The 17,793-nt window shown below is 38.0% G+C and overlaps 1 protein-coding gene across 2 annotated transcripts; it reads right to left on the bottom strand.

The window, feature by feature from the left end:
• Positions 1 to 247: 247 nt before the first annotated feature.
• On the bottom strand, positions 248 to 15,972 carry shisa7b (shisa family member 7). 2 transcript variants are annotated; one of them, XM_016444503.1, is made up of 5 exons: positions 14,956 to 15,972; positions 14,609 to 14,766; positions 12,815 to 12,871; positions 8,151 to 8,336; positions 248 to 2,896 (listed from the first exon to the last, which is right to left on the bottom strand). In XM_016444503.1, the coding sequence occupies exons 1-5, from the start codon at positions 15,633 to 15,635 to the stop codon at positions 2,067 to 2,069; spliced, it is 1,911 nt and encodes a 636-aa protein (XP_016299989.1). In that variant the 5' UTR covers positions 15,636 to 15,972; the 3' UTR covers positions 248 to 2,066. The 2 variants fall into 2 exon arrangements, with proteins under 2 accessions (XP_016299989.1, XP_016299990.1); XM_016444504.1 differs by lacking the exon at positions 12,815 to 12,871.
• Between the last annotated feature and the right edge of the window lie 1,821 nt (positions 15,973 to 17,793).

Below are 17,793 nucleotides of genomic sequence, written 5' to 3' on the forward strand. Positions count from 1 at the left end.
ACATCAACACTGGCTTTGACATCTTCATGCGTTTTGTCTTTTCACTATGATTGCATCTGCTTTTTTTGTAGAGTTACAAAGGTTAGAATCCACTGGAAACTCATATAAACAGAATAAAAACAGAATAAAAACAATTTCTAAAGTCAGAGAGAATAAACAAAACAATGTTTATAATTAAGAATATGAATAATATTGATGACTATATATATATATATATATATATATATATGCACATAAATTGGCATGTGTACATATTTGAACATTCGGGATTTAATTGATTTTTTTAAACCTTTTTTGACGTATTTAAATTCAGTTAAAGTTAATAAAAGCTTAAACATTGCAGAGTGATCTAAAATACTATATTATGGCCCAATAATCTTGCTCAGCCAGGTCATTCTCAGACATTCCACCACAACAGTGTCCATTTGATGTGGAGACAGCTGAAAAACACAGAAATTGCTAACAAAAAAGACATTTATTTTTCTTGAATATAATATAGATAAACAAGACACCTTTTAATCCTAAATCCTAACTCATTGGTTAGATAATAATGCATCCTAGTGTGACAGAGTGTTTGAAGTAGCTTTGCAGATTTTGTTCTGTTTTTCTGTTTTGTACACTCATTGGCATATAGCCTATGTTCCGCACAGCCGTGTCACAGGGAAAAGATAAAAAGCCGTCAGAACACGGAAGCACAGACACACATGAAGTTTCAGAATAGCCCTTGGAATAAATTGTCCATTGTATAACCAAACTCTTTACCCTTTCACCCTTCAATACAACAGCTCGAGTTGCAAATTAAGTATGAAGAGTATGCTGTCTTATTTGACATTACTGCATGCCCATGATTAAATCTCTGCTCTTAATGCTTATAAATAACAGAACATCTGTAATGACTCCAGGACGTCATACAAAGCTGTTCTCTGATTGGTCAAACATGCAAGAAAGAGGCATGACTTCTATCAGATTTCAATGGCTGAATTAAACTTCCAAATGTCTGTCTGCTCGAGCATTTTTAGTCCAGACCTGATTTACCCATCAATCTGACAGCCATTTGATAATATCATAAAACAGCCAAAATGTTATCCACAATGCAAAAAAAATCAAACCCACAAGTATTCTTGTCAGCTTTGATGCAGTCTCAGTATAGGAGGCTAAAAATCTCTGATCGTCAGTATAACACCTGTGTCCCAATGACTGTTTTCCTCCATTATACTCCATATGAATAAGCTCTAATATGGCTGTTGGCATTTGGATTTATATTATCAGTGCAGACTAAAGTGTCAGGTCACAAAATGAGTGACATTTTTCAAGCCCTCAAGTTCTTCTCTCTGATGAATTACCAGTATTTTCTTCACTTGATGGCAAACTGCTTAATGTGCACAGTACTCCCCAAGTCATAATCCATTGCCAAGTCAAGTCAGATAAGATTTGAGACTGGTCAAATCATTGTTTCCGTGAGGTAATTCAGTGTACTACTGGACACTTGTCAGTTTCATCCAGTATATCTCATTGTTCCCTTATTTTACTGATGAATGTGACACACCTCTTTGCGAATGACTTTGCGTTGAATGAAACCAAAAATTTGGAGGCAAGGTCAACTGTATCATTGGATTCAGGAAAAAACAAATTAACGCCTAAAACAATTTTTTACATCAGCTGGAATGTACTAACTAGAGAAAACATTGCCTATTCTAATAATTAATCTTTTCCTTTTGGTATCTCCTCAGATCATGTCTGAATAGTGCCATGGAAACACTATTTGCTACTCACAGGTCAGAGGAGACCTGGGCCCTTCTTCACATTTCTATTTATTGAGAATTTGGCAATTTAGGGATCTACAGAATCACTTATGCTATAGTTTTTACATCCCTCTTTCTCTCAATAGCAATACATTGTGTATTCCCTTCATATGGGCCTAATTTCTGACCCCTTTCTTATTTCCTTCCTCCTTTCCATTCTTTGTTTCTGTCTTCAGCCTTTTTTACACTTCATCTTCCCACCCTTCGGTTTGCGCAATCACACCTCATCTATCCATCATCTCCTTACTATCTTTCTTTTTGCGCTCACACGGTTACTTCGTTCTTGCTCCCCGTCCTCAGCGCCTGACTTCCACCCCCTACGCCCCCTCCCCCACCTCCCCCGTGGAGGAAATGCAGCTGTTCAATGGTGTTCTGGCGTTTCGAGGCGAAGGCCATCCGTCGAGCGCTGTGCGCCATCGCTCCGGGTCCTCCTCCGGAGCCGTGGACCTCCCCCCATCCCAAACTCCCGGCCCCATGACCGGAGGACATGGTGGCGACTGTGTGGTCTTGCTCACGGCCGGAGGTAGGGTGCGAATTCATTTTGATCATGTGATGGCGGTCGAGCGAGGGCGTCACACACACGTTCTGCTGGGATTGCGCTTTATGGTGGTGGGTGAGACGGGACATGGTGGGCACCATCCCGCCGTAATCACCCATCATTCGCTCCTCCAGGCGGTCCGGAGACACCAGGAGGCGTTCGTGAGACTTGCGCAAAGTCTGGGTGTTGGAGCTCTTGCTGGTGGTCATGGGTTTGTAATACAGATGCTGCTGGTTCTTGGAGAGGCGTGAAAGAGGGTTCCCCTCCCCCAGCGCCAGAAGCTGTTCTTGGGACATCACCCGGCGAGGCGGTTTACTCATCGTGTCGAATGTGGGGTTGTACTGCATCTGGGGTAATGGGTAGGGGTTGGGGGTGGAAGTGGAACTGGGCACGTGGATGCGCGTGTGGGAAGTGTTTAGCGGGAGGGTACCTCGGGCACCCAGTGTGAAGTCACCACCCCAGGGCAGGTGGTGCTGGGAGGAGTGGAAGCTGGGTGGTGCATTGTCTGGCCTTCGCCTGGAGGTGTAATATCCGGAATATTCATCCAAGTTTTTCTCTGTAGTTAAGAAATATGAAAATTAGTTTCTTTCATAAATTTCACCCATTACACCTGCCATTACCAAGCATTTTGGTGATCAGATTGCACTTGACCACATTTACAGTTTTTCTCAGTTGCTTTGGTGCATTTCTCAGATCAGAAATTAAATTCTCAAAACTACTTGTTCAACCTCCACATCATCTAGTCACTTGTGCACATCCTAATGAAGAGAATGTAGATCAGCTAATGATAAACCAGTTCTCTGAAGTAGCTCAAAGGTGCATCTCATGAACCTTCAATTGAGAAGCATATATAGACAGAGGACAACACAAGAGTTATAAATTCTGACAATGGATATTTCCTCCCTGTTGGCCTGGTAAATCAACAGAAGCTCTGTGGCCGATGACATTTCAACCACGCCTTCTGCTTTTGGTCAGGTTGAAGCCAGCCTCAGCCACATATATGAAGTTGTGAGATGGTTCACATGACTCCAATTCCACGTTGCAAATATATTCGTTGTGATGTAGATGAAAATCTGTAGGCCGACAGACTGGCACGTCAGGAGGTGTAGACAGACTGCACTGCAATTCCTCGTACAGTGCTGCATGCAAAAGCAACATTCTGGTGTTTCCTGTGTTTGCATTTCTAATTTTGTATTTTCGCCTTTGTGCATTTCAAGTAATAGTAACTGTCATCCAAACTGTTGCCATAGTTTACATCAGGTGATACTAACAGAGTGCATTGTTATATTGACAACATGACTAAGCTTGTTTGTGAACAATGACACAAGGACTTTTCATTCTGATGGCACTGATATGTTCATTGTCATAAATACTTACTTTTACAGTTTTTCTCAGTCGCTTTGGTGCATTTCTCAGATCAGAAATGAAATTCTCAAAACTACTTGTTCAACTTCCACATCATCTAGTCAATTGTGCACATTATAAAAGCAGTTTCTCATTCTTTTGAACAAGTTGAGATTGCTTTGGTACATTCATGCAATTGATTATGTACATTTATCTGCGGTTTCCTACATTATCAGTTGCTAATGTCATGTTGCTCAAAATGTATTACATAGTTCTCTGTGCAACAGTCTTACCCCTCAAAACATCTAGTCATTAGTTCATCGTATAAGTCATTAAATGCAAAATGGTTGATCTAGTTGTCATAAACTGTCAAGCATATTTTCTACACATTTCTATTAGACTTTTTGTAAATTTGCCATGAATTGTGCAAGTGAATCTTGACTTTCACTAATAAAGAGAATGTAGATCAACCAATGATAAACCAGTTTTCTGAAATAGCTCAAGTGTAACTGTGAATCCTATCCAGTCTCTTTCAATCAATATCCCACATACAGTACTTTTGAAATGGATATATGGCATACAGAAGTGCAGCCTTCTACAGTAACTGTCATCCAAACTGTTGCCATAGTTTACATCAGGTGATACTAACAGAGTGCATTGTTATATTGACAACATGACTAAGCTTGTTTGTGAACAATGACACAAGGACTTTTCATTCTGATGGCACTGATATGTTCATTGTCATAAATACTTACTTTTACAGTTTTTCTCAGTCGCTTTGGTGCATTTCTCAGATCAGAAATGAAATTCTCAAAACTACTTGTTCAACCTCCACATCATCTAGTAACTTGTGCACATCATAAAAGCAGTTTCTCATTCTTTTGAACAAGTTGCGATTGCTTTGGTACATTCATGCAATTGATTATGTACATTTGTATGCGGTTTCCTACATGATCAGTTGCTAATGTCATGTTGCTCAAAATGTATTTTTCTGTGCAATAGTCTTACCCCTCAAAACATCTAGTCTTTAGTTCATCGTATAAGTCATTAAATGCAAAATGGTTCATCTAGTTGTCATAAACTGTCAAGCACATTTTTTACACATTATTATTAGACTTTTTGTAAATTTGGCATGAATTGTGCAAGTGAATCTTGACTTTCACTAATGAAGAGAATGTAGCTCAACCAATGATAAACCATTTCTCTGAAATAGCTTAAAGGTTCATCTCATGAATCTTCAGTTGGAAAGCTTATACTGTATAGACAGAGGACAACACAAGAGTTACAAATTCTGACAATAGACTTTCTCATTTTTATTTTCGCCTTTGTGCCCATATTTATTTTCTATCACATTGACGTTGTTAAGGTTTTTTGGGTTTTTTCGTTTTGTTTTGTCAGACCACTAGTAAAGTGTAACTGTGAATCCTATCTAGTCTCTTTCAATCAATATCCCACATACAATAATGTGTAAATTTGTACTTTTGAAATGGATATATGACATACATAAGAAGTGCAGCCTTCTGCATTTCAATACAGTAACTGTCATCCAAACTGTTGCCATAGTTTACATCAGGTAATACTAACAAAGTGCACTGTTATATTGACAACATGACTAAGCATTTTGACTATCTTGTTTGTGAACAATGACACAAGGACTTTTCATTCTGATGGCACTGATATGTTCATTGACATAAATACTTGCTTTTGAGAGACGAACTAAAGATTTTGAGTAAGTTACAGGCTTTTGCAGGTAATCCATTGTGTGGTGCTGTTTGTACAAACTGTTTTGAGAAATGCACATACTTCTTTGCAAATATTAAGGATGATTCGAGAAATGCACCAAAGCGACTGAGAAAAACTGTAAACGATGCAATGTGATTGAACCTCTGGTCTGGGACAGATGTAAACCACATTTAATGAAGGTGTAACATGCAAATGTGTTTTCTGCATTCATCTATGCATGTAATATGCAATGGTAAAAATAATCGCTAAAAACGCTGCATTGCAGATTTTTTGGTAACACCTCACAATTAGGTTCAGTTCATAAACAGATCATGCATTAGGCCTTATGAACAAACAATGAACATTACTTTTACAGCATTTATTCATGGTGGTTAATGTTAATTTACTTGTACTACAATTTTTTTATATTTCAATACTTAATATTTAATGTAAATAAAGCATATATTTTAAAATGAACAAAGTATATGTTAACATCAATATCTTAATGTTTTAATAACAAAGAACAAGTATATATTTATGAATTCATTTTAAACTAGATGCTGTAAAAATTGTTCATTTTTAGTTCATGATTCTTAATGCCCGGCATTAAGGGCCGGCAGCCATATCACCCTGTAGCCCAAGACTGGTTACCTACTGAAGCTAAGAAGGGCTGAGCCTGGTCAGTACCTGGATGGGAGACCTCCTGGGAAAACTAGGTTGCTGCTGGAAGAGGTGTTAGTGAGACCAGCAGGGGGTGCTCACCCTGTGGTCTGTGTGGGTCCTAACGCCCCAGTATAGTGACGGGGACACTATACTGTCAAAAAGCACCGTCCTTCGGATGAGACGTTAAACCGAGGTCCTGACTCTCTGTGGTCATTAAAAATCCCAGGATGTCTTTCGAAAAGAGTAGAGGTGTGACCTCGGCATCCTGGCCAAATTTGCCCATTGGCCTCTGATCATCATGGCCTCCTAACAATCCCCATATCTACTGATTGGCTTCATCACTCTGTCTCCTCTCCACCAGTAAGCTGGTGTGTGGTGGGCATTCTGGCGCACTATGGCTGCCGTCGCATCATCCAGGTGGATGCTGCACACTGGTGGTGGATGAGGAGATACCCCCTGACAATGTAAAGTGCTTTGAGTGCCTAGAAAAGCGCTATATAAATGTAAAGAATTATTATTATTATTATTATTAATGCATTATCTTTAGTCTGATTATTTATCAAAATTATTTAAACAAACTACAGGGTTCATAAAGAAAGTAAAAGCATGACATGATGGAAAGAATTCTGAATTATCCATCAATGTTCATAACATTTATTTAAATTCGGATTTAACTGATATAATGTCAGTTTAACATAACCTCTCTTGTATTATGTATGTGGAGATTTGCATTTTGTGTGGTAAAGTGAGATCACACCATGCAGTCACACTAGAGTTGAAGGTGTAAAATGTAATCTGGCTAAAATATACAGAGAGTATCCGAATATGAAATGTATGGTAATGCTAGGTATAATAGAGGTTAAAGGGATACTCCACCCCAAAATGAAAATGTTGTCATTGATCACTTACCCCCATGTCGTTCCAAACCCATAGAAGCTTCGTTCTTCCGAATGCAGGCAGCTTATGCTCTTCTGTGTCAGCCGCGCCACAAGGATACGTTTTCTATGTGTATTTACGCTGTGATTTGAAAGAAAACAGCACATCCTTGTGGCGCGGCTGACACAGAAGAGCATAAGCTGCCTGCGTTCGTCCCATATTCTCCAAAATGGTGCTACGGTGATGCGGACAGACATAGAGGAGACGAATTGTTGAATAAAGTCGTTATTTTTGTTTTCTTCGCGTACAAAAAGTATTCTCGTCGCTTCATAACGTTATGGTTGAACCACTGATGGCAGATGGACTATTCTGACGATGCTTTTCATACTTTTCTGGACCTTGACAGTGTAATTTACTTGACAGTCTATGGGACAGTCACAAGCCTCCCGGTTTTCATCCAAAATATCTTAAATTGTGTTCCGAAGACGAACGAAGCTTTTACCGGTTTGGAACGACATGGGGTAACTGATTAATGACTAAATTTTCATTTTGGGGTGGAGTATCCCTTTAAAGGAGTAGTTCACTTTCAGAATTAAAATTCTGTCATCATTTACTCACCCCCCACTTGTTCCAAACCTGTATGAGTTTCTTACTTCTGTTGAACACGAAAGAAGATATTTTGAAAAATGTTGGGATCCGACAGTTGATGAGCACCATTGAATTCCATAGTAGGGGGAAAAAATATTATGGAAGTCAGTGGTGCTCATCAACTGTTCAGATCCCAACATTTTTCAAAATAACTTCTTTTGTGTTGAACAGAAGAAAGAAACTCATACAGGTTTGGAACAATTTGGGGGGGGGTATATGATGACAGAATTTTCATTCTGAAAGTGAACTACTCCTTTAATCTCAACTCTTTTTAAAAAGCCATTTTGACTGTAAGTCACCTTTTTGTTGTAGTAATTTCCAAATTCTTTCAATTTTAGTTTTCAAGCATTGATTGAATATAAATATGATCAAACTGAAATATTTGTTCCCCAACATGCTGATGAAATTATACATGTAAAAAAATCTACAATGCCACAGGACATCCTTCCTAAAACAGCAGCAGTTGACCCCATGCTACACTCCCTCACAAAGACCCTCTGAGTACCGGTAGTAGCAGTTCTGAAATTACACACTCTCTTTTTCAGACGCACACTCACCTAGTCTCTTGAGGGAACTGTAGCGGTTGAGCTCTGGTTTCATGACGGTCTCGTATGATGGAGGTAGCTGGGCAAGGTTGTGGAAGGAGTGAGAGAAGGAAGGGTGAAAGCCAGAATTATTGTGCTTGCTGGACAGCAGTGTTCCTGTGGAGGCCAGCTGGGTGTTGTTCATGCGTGGAACTCTCTCTAAGAGAGAAGAACAAAAGACAGTAAGACAAACACCAACAACTGATGTGTTCATAGTTCAAGCATATCTATCTGGGTCGAATGCAGAATGTGTGTCTGATTAAATGATTTATGTGTCTAAAAATGATTTAAATGATATATGTGTCTGATTACACTGAAGCTGTATCCCGAGTCTCTGAATGACAAAGGCAGATGTCTAATAATAACCTAGAATACAATGGAACTGGAGTATTTGTGTAGAGATATGTGACTAGAATATTGTCTTATTCGTCGTTCCACTAAATTTATTATATCCTTATGTAATGATAATATCCTTATTCATGTAGTAATTTGTTCCACTGACACTTTTATAAGTAATTTGCTCTGCACGTACTACAGGGAGAGTCCCCCCGGAGCAACCTTGGGTTAAGCACTGCAGATTAAATGTAGTCAAGGGCACAGTGGTCACAAGGGGATCTCAGCAACTCTCCAGTTCATAGATCATCTTGCTGAGATTTACAACTTAGGTACCTTGAAGTTAGCAGTCCAGTTCAGCCCACCAGCCCAAATTCACCCTGGCATGCAATTTGTGTTATTGTGTCTCATGAAGTTAAAGGCTTTTAATATTACTTCAGAATAAAACTGTTATGATTCTCACATATATGTTACAAAATATTGTATGTAAATATCATACATAATATAGTATATAATATACATACATATATATATAGTAAATAAATATAAATATATAAAATATACATAAATATAGTATATATATATATATACACACTATATTTAATGATATAAGTGGCATATAAATATTCTATCCATCCAAAGAAGAGGAAGAACTGAAAAATGTACATTATACAAGATGTGTTAATAAACAAAATTCCTCTTTTGGCTTTACAAATTTCTTTCCACCACCCACCCTCCCAGAAGCAAAATAATAAAAGAAAAGAAAAGAAATTAAAAAAATAACAGACAAAATATCTGGGATGTGAACCATTTAGAAACTGAAATGACAATGCATTTTAAATTCAAATTCTATTTTTTAGTATGAATTTGAATTGAGGTAGCATTTAAAGAAATTAAACATTTCAACTTGAAAAAAATAAAGGGCCTTGAAGATTGGCAGATCATAGATAGATAGAATGATAGAACGATAAAACATAGAACAATAGATAGAACGATAGATAGAATGATAGAACGATAGACAGAATGAGAGAACGATAAAACAGAATAGATAGAACGATAGATAGAATGATAGAACGATAGACAGAATGAGAGAACGATAAAACAGAATAGATAGAACGATAGATAGAATGATAGAACGATAGACAGAATGAGAGAACGATAAAACAGAATAGATAGAACGATAGATAGAATGATAGAACGATAGACAGAATGAGAGAACGATAAAACAGAATAGATAGAACGATAGATAGAATGATAGAACGATAGACAGAATGAGAGAACGATAAAACAGAATAGATAGAACGATAGATAGAATGATAGAACGATAGACAGAATGAGAGAACGATAAAACAGAATAGATAGAACGATAGATAGAATGATAGAACGATAGACAGAATGAGAGAACGATAAAACAGAATAGATAGAACGATAGATAGAATGATAGAACGATAGACAGAATGAGAGAACGATAAAACAGAATAGATAGAACGATAGATAGAATGATAGAACGATAGACAGAATGAGAGAACGATAAAACAGAATAGATAGAACGATAGATAGAATGATAGAACGATAGACAGAATGAGAGAACGATAAAACAGAATAGATAGAACGATAGATAGAATGATAGAACGATAGACAGAATGAGAGAACGATAAAACAGAATAGATAGAACGATAGATAGAATGATAGAACGATAGACAGAATGAGAGAACGATAAAACAGAATAGATAGAACGATAGATAGAATGATAGAACGATAGACAGAATGAGAGAACGATAAAACAGAATAGATAGAACGATAGATAGAATGATAGAACGATAGACAGAATGAGAGAACGATAAAACAGAATAGATAGAACGATAGATAGAATGATAGAACGATAGACAGAATGAGAGAACGATAAAACAGAATAGATAGAACGATAGATAGAATGATAGAACGATAGACAGAATGAGAGAACGATAAAACAGAATAGATAGAACGATAGATAGAATGATAGAACGATAGACAGAATGAGAGAACGATAAAACAGAATAGATAGAACGATAGATAGAATGATAGAACGATAGACAGAATGAGAGAACGATAAAACAGAATAGATAGAACGATAGATAGAATGATAGAACGATAGACAGAATGAGAGAACGATAAAACAGAATAGATAGAACGATAGATAGAATGATAGAACGATAGACAGAATGAGAGAACGATAAAACAGAATAGATAGAACGATAGATAGAATGATAGAACGATAGACAGAATGAGAGAACGATAAAACAGAATAGATAGAACGATAGATAGAATGATAGAACGATAGACAGAATGAGAGAACGATAAAACAGAATAGATAGAACGATAGATAGAATGATAGAACGATAGACAGAATGAGAGAACGATAAAACAGAATAGATAGAACGATAGATAGAATGATAGAACGATAGACAGAATGAGAGAACGATAAAACAGAATAGATAGAACGATAGATAGAATGATAGAACGATAGACAGAATGAGAGAACGATAAAACAGAATAGATAGAACGATAGATAGAATGATAGAACGATAGACAGAATGAGAGAACGATAAAACAGAATAGATAGAACGATAGATAGAATGATAGAACGATAGACAGAATGAGAGAACGATAAAACAGAATAGATAGAACGATAGATAGAATGATAGAACGATAGACAGAATGAGAGAACGATAAAACAGAATAGATAGAACGATAGATAGAATGATAGAACGATAGACAGAATGAGAGAACGATAAAACAGAATAGATAGAACGATAGATAGAATGATAGAACGATAGACAGAATGAGAGAACGATAAAACAGAATAGATAGAACGATAGATAGAATGATAGAACGATAGACAGAATGAGAGAACGATAAAACAGAATAGATAGAACGATAGATAGAATGATAGAACGATAGACAGAATGAGAGAACGATAAAACAGAATAGATAGAACGATAGATAGAATGATAGAACGATAGACAGAATGAGAGAACGATAAAACAGAATAGATAGAACGATAGATAGAATGATAGAACGATAGACAGAATGAGAGAACGATAAAACAGAATAGATAGAACGATAGATAGAATGATAGAACGATAGACAGAATGAGAGAACGATAAAACAGAATAGATAGAACGATAGATAGAATGATAGAACGATAGACAGAATGAGAGAACGATAAAACAGAATAGATAGAACGATAGATAGAATGATAGAACGATAGACAGAATGAGAGAACGATAAAACAGAATAGATAGAACGATAGATAGAATGATAGAACGATAGACAGAATGAGAGAACGATAAAACAGAATAGATAGAACGATAGATAGAATGATAGAACGATAGACAGAATGAGAGAACGATAAAACAGAATAGATAGAACGATAGATAGAATGATAGAACGATAGACAGAATGAGAGAACGATAAAACAGAATAGATAGAACGATAGATAGAATGATAGAACGATAGACAGAATGAGAGAACGATAAAACAGAATAGATAGAACGATAGATAGAATGATAGAACGATAGACAGAATGATAGAACGATAAAACATAGAACGATAGACAGAACGATAAAACATAGAACAATACAGAACGATAGACAGAATGATAGAACGATAAAACATAGAACAATAGACAGAACGATAGACAGAATGATAGAACGATAGATAGAGACAGAACGATAGAACGATAGATAGAAAGAGACAAAATGATAGATAGAATGATAGAACGATAGACAGAACGATAGAACGATAGATAGAACGATAGATAGAACGATAGACAGATAGATAGATAGATAGATAGATAGATAGATAGATAGATAGATAGATAATTTTTCATTTTGCCACTGTGAAAACAGAAGGTGCAATCCAGAACATCAGTATTTTTTCTCCCAATATATTGGTTAAATTTCACATTCATATGCTTTCTTTTTATCGTATAAGATAAACATAAATGAATATATAACATACATAAACATGAAGAAAAGACGCTTTTTTTTCTTCATAATTTTGGCATTCTGCTACTATGCATGCCAGCATATTTACTGAAGCTTTGGTGACTGGTGCAAACAGCGCTGGGTGCAGGACAAACAACAAGAAAATAGCTCAGGGTAGCGACAGAGTGGGAGGTCACGAGCAAACACACTCGAACCAACAAGACCAAGCCAAAGCAAAGGCAGTGACAAATACACACAGACAAATCTGAAGCTTTCTTACTGGCGCTCTCACACAAGTGACACATTCGCACACTCTGCCTAAGCTCCTTGGCTTACCGATAGTAGCTGTGTGTTTAGGACTGGACCCAGTCTGGCCAAAACTGTGTTTCCCAGCTGCAAGAGAGCAGAGTGAACACTGATCCACTCCCAGTTCATAAAATATATGTGAGGCCTCTTTGCATGTTTAATATCTCAACTTAGAAACAAGGTTTTCAGTGGCCTGCACCACATTTCTTTTTAGAGAATTTGCCAAATATGTATCAGTACTGCAATTGAAAAATACAACGCAAAAATAACGCTCCAGTTATAACGAAAGAAGCAGTCTAGACTGCAAGCACTTATGTCAGTGATGCAGTTTTGTCTTATTATATTTCTTTTTCGACAATGGTGAACCTTTTTTTTTTCACAACTTATTGGTGCCACTAAAAGACTCTCATCACTGATTGGACAGACTGCCTGCAGCATATTTAAAAAGCATGGGTTTCATTTAGCAATTGTAGACAAACATTGAAAAGTTGAGAGTGAAAACAGACAATTCAAGACAAAATGGACTCAATCCTAAAAAAACACCAACTGTGAAATCAAGGCTAAATACCACAAACAACTAGGGGTGCATCCTCATAATATTATTCTTTTAATATATTTTTAAATGACAGCTTAGTCAAATTTTACCTTTGGTCTCCCCAGTTTTAAAGTTTGTCTACATCCTTGAAATTAATTATAGTGATTTTTTTCTTGCATATGAAGTATTAAAAAACACATTTTGAAAGTATTTATGAATTTTACAAAAGCATATACACTACTGTTCAAAACTTTTAAGCAAAGATGAAATAAATAGCTAAAAAGTGACATTAAAGACATTTATAATGTTACAAAATATTTCTATTGATGTTCTTTTGAACTTATTTTCAAAGAATCCTAAAACATTGCATCATGGTTTTAAAATATTACTGTAAGCAGCACAAATGTTTTCAACATTGAAAATAATATGCCTAAAGGATCATGTGACACTAAAGACTGGAGTAATGGGTAAGTTTTATTTTAAAATGTATTATAATTGAAAAACTTATTTCACGCTTTAATAACATTTCACAATATTACTGTTTTGACTGTATTTTTGATCAAAAAAATGCTGCCTTGGTGAGCATAAGAGACTTATTTAAAAATAACAATAGAAAAACATTTAAAAATCTTACATACCTCAAACTTTTGAACATGTAGTGTGAACGTGTTTTAGGTCTAAATAACATTTACGTTTAAATTCACTTTAACTACACTGTTTGGGGAAAATGAAAAGCATCTTTTAAAAACATCACTTAACCAGTCTAAGACATATGTGTAATTGCTGGTTACTGCATTCCTCAAAACCAGCTGATAAACAACTAGCATTACTACAAGATTTTTCTATTTTATTCACTGGCCACTGATTACTCCTCACTTCCTGAAAGTTGCCCCCGAGTTTTATACTTTTGAGCATTCCTACTTTGGATGTTAGTCGATAACGCTTTAGCTTTAAAGGTGGAAAACACCTCCTCCTTTACTTGCTGCTCTAGTTGCATGTGGTTACATAGCATCATTTGCCTCTGAAACAGAATTAATCTGACTCATTTCTGACACATCCTCTGTTCTACATCATACCTCATACACTCACACAGTCGATCTGTCAAGTAAATCATGCCTCCACTTCATTTCTGCCTTGTTTCTACAATTCAAACCCCCCTTCTACTTATATCTGATTATACATACCCCTACAAATTTATACACGTTGTGACTACATCAATTATGCCCTTTGCATACAAATTAGCTTTTTATTAATTCTAAAACTCTTATGAGTGTGTGAGATAGACTTACTCCGGTTGTCTTTGCTCTGGAGGATGGGAGCATAGAAGCTTTTCGACGTCCGCCCCAGCGTGCCCTCGCTGGAGGTGGCGGTTGTGAGGACCGTGCTGTTGTTCCTCTCTCCTTGCTGGACTGGACTGGACTGGTGACGCAGAATGTCCACCAGCGCTCTGAAGAGAGAGATATAAACAGTAAAAATAAAGGATGAGTGCATGACGGAATCAAAAGGCGTCTGAAAGAGTCTGACATCAAAGTCACTACAGATCTCTTCAGATGGCAGTCACTGATGCGGACTCAGATGTGTACAGCATTGTCTCCTTCCACATCATGAGCCCGGTCATAATGGGCCTTTAACTCACCTAGGCATGTTGATGTCTCTGTTCCTCGGTCGTCGAGACAGTTTATGGAAGGCCACTTTAACCCCAATGGCCATAGCCATGGTAAAAGAGATGACTCCTCCAATGACGTAAGCCGTGTTGTTGTTCTGTTGCTGCAGCGGGTCGAAATCTGGGTCGTGTCGGATGGGAGGCTGGGTGATAGGTCCCGCCGTGACGGCCCAGTCGGGTGAGCGGTAATTAGTGCAGGAGTCTTGGTCTAGACGGTTGCGCTGGTGCTCGCAGCAGAAGCGATAATGGCAGGTGCCGCAGCAGTAGATGTAGGTGCCCTTGGTGCAGTTGAAAGTGTTGTCAAACTGTCCCATCACATCGTAGTAGCCCTGACACACGTCCACGTCCACCAGTCGCCGAGGAGGAGGGGCGACCTGCGCGGCACCCAGTGGGGGCTTCAGGGCATCGGCCGTCACGTTGCGGGGTATCATAATCTGCGGCAGTGGTCTCGGAGGGATCTCGGCTGCCTCTGGATCTGCTGCCATGGCAGCTGCCTCCTTGCCCCGCACATCGGGCTGAGGGAACTTGCGGCTGCGTCCTCGCAACAGAAGCAGCACCGGGCCCCCATTCACGGAGGAGCGTTCCGAGGTAATAGTCACTGTGGAGACCACAGGGCCAAACAGGAAGAAAAGCAAGATGGCAGCGGGTGGCATCTTGATACAAGGGGCTTTATTTTATCAAAGATGAAAAAAAAATGTGAAGCCTTAGTACAAAAGACTTCTGAGGCCTACAAAAAGCTGATGTCTATCAAATATTGCAAGTCAGTGTGGCGATATATAAGGCATGTAGACAAGTTAATCTCTCTTTCACGTGTGCATACACTAGTATGCAAATTATTTAATATGCAAAATGCGCATCCAAGTGCAGGAGTTTGGGTTAAAGAAAAATGTATGAGACTCAGTTAGGGTGTAAACATATTTCTGAGGAAATTATAAACCTCAAAGAATAAGGTAAATCTATATACAATTTTATGCTTTAATGTGTGAGAGCTGGAATTTTTGAAAATTTTGATTTGGCACAAAATTAAAAATGTTGACTCTTCTCAATGAACAAATTCTATTTAAATATATGAAAATGGCACAAATGAGAAACAACAGGAACAAATATTTGAATCTTGACTTTTGTTGCAAGCAATTTAGTCCTGTAAACAAAATGTATATTTTAACAATGTAAACCTTTTAAAGTGTCAGAAAGTCATGGGTACAACTTCTTCTTAAAGGTGGTTTGTTTAAGTCTGTGTAACTGAACTGATCTATGGCACTAACAATTCATTCAAGACTCAATCGGAGTTCACCTTATGGGCAACATGTAAACATTTCTGTTTGCGAGTGTAAACTATGTCTCACCAAATGTTCTCTATTCTGGTTGGCACTTCAGTTGTCAACTCACTAAACAACCGTATAGAAAGAAACAGTTACTAGTACTCAGCTATTCTATGGACTTGTAAACAATTGTCATCATCAGCTCCAAGAACTGATGTTGTCTTGTAAACAAATCTCAAATCGTTGTTGCTTTGCAATGAGAATGTCTTGTGAGACTAACAAGAATACCTTTCAATGTCACTGAGGTTCTGTTGTGCATTCCACATAATCAGGCTAACAGTGTCAGTTCTCAAGAAAAATACTAAGTACTTCATCTTTTCGAGTTTCAGAAGGAAGTCATTGTGGCTAGAGATAAAGGTAGGACGAAGCAATGAACGAGCAAGTGTTCAGAAATTGGGAACAGCTGATCTTTTCTCTAAAGGCGGCACCACGGGACAAAGGCTCATTACGAAGGCTATAGAAGAGTGTAGGTCGGTTAGGGCACTCACAAAGTGTAACAAGCAGCAGGTAAATATTAGTTCCTGGTTTGATGACACAAGTCAGGCCAGAAAGGAAGAAGTGTTCAGGAAAGGAAGAGAGGAAATGGAAGGTTGAACTTGAAAAAGTTTGAGGGTCTATGTGTGTTGGACCCTCTTGCGTGAGTGTCTCTGCTCTGGATTTAGCTCAACCCAACAGAATAAAACAAATGGGGGCTTGGGCCCAGTTCTGGCAGGACAGCATGGTTGAGCCCACTGAACAGGCATGAAGTCAGGATTCATCCGTCAATGTGAAACACGTGGAGATCGTCAAGCAGACACACCAAAGACCTATCCTAAGTGTTAAAGAGCGTCTTTTCAAGTAGTGTGACAACTTTAAACGTCGTCCCACTGTCAACACAGTAAATGCGTCAATGGCTCGCTGGTGAATATGGCAGATTACGGAACGTCAAACCTGGACCACCATTGAACATGCACAGCTCTAAAGATATTCCTGAATATACCCATGCACCTGTTCTTTCCGAATGACCAAGCTGAATCCTTGCAATGATGGCAAGGATCTTGACGTTAGTATGGCTATGAGACGTATGGCTTCAGTATCTAAACCCTTCAGAGACTTCTGAGGGTTCTGCTCTAAATGTGCAGAGTCCGTAGAAGAGGGAGGAGCAAACAAGATGGATGACTAAAGAGATCTGATGGAGAGGAAGAGTTAAACGGGCCTTAGTGAGAGGAACAGACGACTAATCAACAGAATTAGCAGCAGCTCACTTTGGAAAGTTTAATGAGGCTTGTGCCAGCCATCCATAAGCCCATCCATCCATCGATCAATCGATCAGGAGCCAAACTCTTTCAGGTTAATGCATTCGTATCGGCCACTCTTACATAAAGCATGTTTAACCAATAATGCACTGTTCTCCCTATTTTGGGGATCAAAAGCTGCTTGTTGTTTTTGACTTAAACTAAGTGATGGACACATAAACTTTTCACCTTGGGAACCGTTACATGCTATTATA

Source organism: Sinocyclocheilus anshuiensis, unplaced genomic scaffold, assembly GCF_001515605.1.
Source record: "Sinocyclocheilus anshuiensis isolate Anshui unplaced genomic scaffold, SAMN03320099.WGS_v1.1 scaffold1393, whole genome shotgun sequence".
In the NCBI taxonomy this organism is placed as follows: domain Eukaryota; kingdom Metazoa; phylum Chordata; class Actinopteri; order Cypriniformes; family Cyprinidae; genus Sinocyclocheilus; species Sinocyclocheilus anshuiensis.

Coding starts and splice junctions, on each gene's coding strand:
- shisa7b (XM_016444503.1), bottom strand. CDS start 15,635: ATGCCACCCGCTGCCATCTTGCTTTTCTTCCTGTTTGGCCCTGTGGTC. Junction 14,767..14,955: donor AGAGACATCAACATGCCTAG/GTGAGTTAAAGG, acceptor CTCTCTCTTCAG/AGCGCTGGTGGACATTCTGC. Junction 2,897..8,150: donor CAGTTCCCTCAAGAGACTAG/GTGAGTGTGCGT, acceptor TCTTAACTACAG/AGAAAAACTTGGATGAATAT.